This window comes from Seriola lalandi, unplaced genomic scaffold (assembly GCF_002814215.2).
Source record: "Seriola lalandi dorsalis isolate HSWRI2012SDOR001 ecotype SW California unplaced genomic scaffold, Sedor1 jcf7180002054583, whole genome shotgun sequence".
In the NCBI taxonomy this organism is placed as follows: domain Eukaryota; kingdom Metazoa; phylum Chordata; class Actinopteri; order Carangiformes; family Carangidae; genus Seriola; species Seriola lalandi.
The window spans coordinates 1,064,007-1,069,345 of NW_019525136.1; the positions used below are offsets into that span (position 1 = coordinate 1,064,007).

Genomic DNA, 5,339 nt, shown 5'->3' on the forward strand with positions numbered 1-5,339 from the left:
GGAGGGTCTGAATGATCTTTTCTTTGGGAAAGTGAATAGATGGTTTGTTTAATTGTCACCAAAGGGTCTGAGTCACAAATGCAAGTGAGGAGGAGGAGGAATCAGCGGCACCATGGCAGCTACAGGTTCAGTTTATGGTGATTACTTCATATAGAAATTTTATAAAGTGTGGATTTTTTTTTTTTTTTGTCACAGCATGAAGTGAAATATGACGGGCCCGAGGAGCACATCTGCATTATTATGTAATCCTGAGTTGAGATCTAGGTTTAAGGCTTTTATTATTTGAATTCTCTGGATATTCACATTATTACATACTGTACATAATTAACAAAGAATGGGAGAAACGAGCCCACAGCTCCTTGTAGACGATGAACAATGAAGAACATCAAGTTTACTTACTAACTAACTACGAATGTGAAATGTAAATGTAAGCCTTGATAAACACAAGCCAACATTCAGAACTCACTCCTACATCATTCCTTTGGGTAAGTCTGAGATATTTTAATGTTGTGTGTTCAACAACAATTCACCTGCAGACAAAGAAGTACATGGGCGAGTGGAGGTTCTTGTTCTTTACTATGGCTGTGATGACCAGGATGTTCTCCAGCAGGGAGATGATACCCAGGATCAGAAAGACCTGAGAAGAGAAGAACACAATGCAACACTCAGTCTGTTTACATAGAAACACCTCAGTCAGAGGAAACTGGCCCAACCTGATTGAAATGTTAAAATTGCACCATGTAAATGATTTAACATGATTACTTTCTGGCTGCATCATTTCTGTGCATGTCCTCCGTCTTTGACGTAAATGCTCGGGGACGAACATTTCTCCACACATGACATATTCATTATTTTTGTGCAAGTCACACGGCATGTAATCACCAGACTGTGTTAAATCACTTCCCATGTAAACTGTTGACCCACAATCTTCAAAAACATGTGAATGTAACCACAACTAATGAGAACAGACAAAAGAATAGCACAAAATGAAATACAGTAGGTGGTTTCCAACCTCAGAGCTGGGATCTCCCAAGGGGTCACAAGATAAATATGAAAGATCACAAGATAATTAAGGGGGGAAGAAAAATGACTACTATGTAAAATAGAGTTAAGTTTTGCGCTCTTCATGAGAATAACTGGAGTGTTTTACCTCATCTGGACTTTTAAAACTATTAAAATGAGTCTGACAGGGGAATGTCGCAAGCAGTCATGGCTTGTCTATAAGCTAACAAAACAAAACAAACAAAAAACAAGTAAAAATACCAAAAAACAATAAGCAAACAAGAAAAAATATAGCTGCGAGTGGTGACTCTGGGTTCAAACCCTTTTGTGCTGAATAACAGGAAGCAGCTCAATTGTCCATGAGCAGCAGTGAGCAGGTTTAAGGCTTGACAAAGGTGAGCAAAGTGACATCAGCTACTTTAACTCTGTATTAATAAAGGCGTGAGACCACTCACACACAAAGCCTGCTGCTTTTCAATAACTATAAAGTGATGAACCCGGCTGGGACTTGTCGTTCAATGCCCAATTGTGATTTTTGAAGTCACAATTTTAAGTTATGTTTTAATTCTCATAGAGAGCGAGCGAGAGAGAGACAGAGAGAGAGAGAAAAGGAGAGAATGATATGGAGCAAAGGGCCACGGGTTGGACTCGAACATGGGTCGCTGCGGTTAGGACTACGCCTTCATGGTACCCCCCACCCCATCGTTTGTGTCTGCTGGAAACACTTCCATTTATGTTACAGGACTGAATTTGCTGCGTGTTTGTTTATTTGCATGCCTTGTGATTTTTGGAGCGCATGTGTTGTAAAATGGATGGAGATGTTTTCTGGATTTGCAGCATGTTTGTGTATCTGCATGTGTTTTCTTAAGTTGCAGTTCATTGAGCTCTCAGGGCCACCGTAGCCATGACCTAAAGTGTGTAGCGAGACGATGTGCAATGAATGTAATCTCCAGTCCACCATGGAGATAAGGAAACTGCTGTGAAATGCAAGTGCCTGTAAAGACTGTACACTCAACATGTTTGGTTAATCATTCTCTGTGTTTTGCTTCTGTGTGTAGCCAGAACCCACTATTGCATTTCATTTTATTTTTTTCCGTAATATTTCCTCTGTCGTATTTGTTGCCATATTAGTTTTTTTTTGCCAAATACTCAGATTGAGTCAGGCCGAGGGGATTACGGCAATAGGTTATGTCCACTCTTAAAAATATTAACTCTTAAAGTAAAATGCTGCAAGAACCCCAGTAATTGTGTCCTGCGTGGCAACTAATGTCCCGGGCTACATAATGATAAGACTAAACATTTGCATTTGGTGTTCCGTACTACTTACACACAAATACACACCTCTATGGCGATGTGGACCTGCTCGCATGCTGCTGGTTTGGAGGTGCTGCTCTTGTCTGGTAGCAGTGGAGGGGGCAGGGTGTAGTTTTGGTGATAGTAAGAGTAAGCCCAGGTGGAGTTACCCAGGAGCACCTCCTCATGGTAGGAGGACTCATCAGATGCATTCATCCCTGCTGTGGCTCGGGTCCAGATCACTGCTGCTCTAGAGTTGATGGCATTTTCCACGCAGGCTGGAAATGAAAAGGGATGAGATATAGGGTCATATTTTACATTATGTAGAATATGTAATGTGAGTTTTGATGTAGCTTAGATATGTTTTTATGCTTTTATGCCTATAAGTTGATGTCCATCCACATCAACTTCAATCAAGCTCAATACAGCACAAATTTCAACCCAGCTCGTGAAGGGAATATCTGGCTCCTCATGTGCTAAATTTCCCCTGATGTTCACCAGCTAGAGGCTAGCTGTCACTATAAATTTCCATGAAGCTGAGGGGAAGTGCAGAATCGGCTGATAACATCTCTAAGGGCAAAGTGTAGCTTAAAGGAATAGATCTCAATAGTTGATTTTGTTTTATTTTATTACTTGCTTCCTGACTATTAGCTAAAAAGATTAATGCCACTCTCATGTCATTGTGGTAAGAATAAACCTACAGCCAGCAGCCAGTAAGCTTAAAGGAGCTATTTGTAAGTTTTGCTATGGCAACATTGCCAGCATTAGCATTAACATCTGTAGCTGAAAGCCGCTTTAGCCATTGTTGCATTTACATTGCAAGAGGTTATAATACGCCCTCCGAAACTGCACTACTTCTTCAGGGCAGCCTGGACGCTACAGTGATTTGGTATCGGAACCTGACAAGACAGCCCCACCTGGATGGGGCTAGCTGGTTAGCATGCTAACTTCAGTACAAGAAAAGGATTGATAGGAATAGAAGCAAAACAAAAAGGTTGCTTTTAGAGACAGCTCTAAGTGAGTAAAGGATTGAGGTTTAATGCTGAATATGCAACGTTTCTTCTAGACAGTTAAGAAAACAGCGGTTAATGCTAACATTCATGTTACTCATCACTTTTGTTTAATCCATACCTGGTTGTGGTTTCACAGTGTGTTATATGTTGGACTATTTCTTTGTTCTTTCATGATGACTGGAAAGATCAGTAAGTTCTGGGGAAATTACATCATAAAATGATGTAAAACCATTTTCAAACCATTATGTGGTATTTAGATACATTTAGTCTCAGCTGACCAAACATAATGTCATTCAAGTTTGTTTTGAACATTCCGCTTCAGTTATGAAAGAGAAGAGATAAGAGGCCCTAACGTGTCACTCCTCACACAGAAAGCCTCAGTGTTCAGATCCTGCCTGCAGCTGATGAGATGTGATGAGATCAGACCTGAGAGAGTAGCTTTAACTCTGCCCTGCAGGCGAGTGGCTCCCCTGTTCCTTAACTCATGATCGCACTAACAGACGGACCCTCCAGTGATGTCAGATGACTCAATTTCAGTTGCTTATACATTTGCACAGAGGTAACATAGACTCTTTTACTCTATCTTAAAAATTCATGGCACATGAGACATTTCCAGGATTAAATGTGTTGCCGAAAGGGAAAATGTTTGGATGCTGAATAGAAAAGAGAGGGAAGCAAATACATTGATGACAAAAATAAAACCATTCAAGCAAAGTTGAAGTGATACACTTGATTTTGCATTATGCATGTTTGGACTGCAGCCTGTCTCATTTTGGCAGGATGCCATTATCTACATCTCATTACAAAGTGATTCTATGGGCAGTGATACAGTAATTAACTAAAGGGTTAAATGAGAAAGCTGTTTGAGTAGTTAAGACATTTTACTGCTGTTATGAAAGCACTTTGAACATAGTAATTGCAGGAAACATGAAAGATATTGATGTATTGGTGCAACTAGAATTATATTTTTCCAGTACTGACAGAGCAGTTAATTTAAGCTGCACAGTTATAAAATCAGGATTTGACCATATGCGGTCCAAACATAGACTAAGTTTTGACCCAGTCTGGTTTTAATTATACTGGTCCATCTTTTCAGTCCATATTAAAGGTTTTTCTCACAAGTTTATTATCTGTTACCGTAGTAACAGTATCATATGATATTCTCTCCCCATATTCAGAAACTGTTAATAAGATCTAATATCTCTGACCTGTTATATTGGCAACTATGCCGATATTTAGTAGTAGCAGTAGTAGTGTGTGTGTGCGTGTGTGTGTGTGTGCTTGTGTCTGTGTGTCAGTGTGTGTGTGTTTTTGTATATACACATACACTGATGGACTGATATGCAGGGAAGATTTGATATTTCAAGCAACAAAGGGCAGAGCAGAGATCAAAATCATTTCACATTTTCATTCATGGAAATTGAAAACATAAATTGATTTTAGACACTGTGCTGTGGTTCAGACTGGATTACATGCCTTTACAGAGACATCAAGCACAAGTTCAAAAGATGCTTTTGAAAAAGTGAGACCAAATAGGTCACCATGGGTTCAAGGACAACCCAAATTGCTTTTAGGATTGAATGTAAGGTTTGTTCAAACTGCACCTTCAGCAAGAAGAGTCAAGTCAGACTTCAGCTGCTGGGCCTTCTGGGCCTCGTGAAATAAGATTTTAAACAGTCTGTCATCCCATAATTGAGTTTCTCACACCTTTTGAGATGTTCTTAAAAACATCATAGGTAAGACAACTGTTCATCTTAAGACTGTGTGATGGATTAACTAGTGCAGCATTAAAGGCGCTGGAAGTGAAATTCTACATGTATGGAGTATAGAATGGGCCTGAGTCACAGGGTGGCTCTAAGGTTAAGTGCCTTAGGGGTGTAAGGCGTCTGGAGCCAGAGCTTGTTTTTGAAAAGACCGTCACTAACATGTCTTGTTGGAAAATCCTGACCACTTTTGATCCTGATTCTCAACTCAGTCCCAAGGTACGAACTATGGCCTCTATCTCACTCATCTACTACAATCATTGCCATC

The 5,339-nt window shown here is 40.0% G+C and overlaps 1 protein-coding gene across 2 annotated transcripts in view; it reads right to left on the minus strand.

Moving 5' to 3' along the window:
• The window catches only part of LOC111664122 (melanocortin receptor 5-like), a 22,941-nt gene that overhangs the window by 9,757 nt on the left and 7,845 nt on the right, over positions 1–5,339 (minus strand). For both annotated transcript variants that reach the window (XM_023418596.2, XM_087177210.1), the window contains exons 2-3: positions 2,344–2,573; positions 531–637 (exon numbers count right to left, since the gene is read on the minus strand). In XM_023418596.2, coding sequence (XP_023274364.1) covers positions 531–637; positions 2,344–2,511 — 275 coding nt within the window. In that variant the 5' untranslated portion in view covers positions 2,512–2,573. The remainder of the gene's footprint in view (positions 1–530; positions 638–2,343; positions 2,574–5,339) is intronic.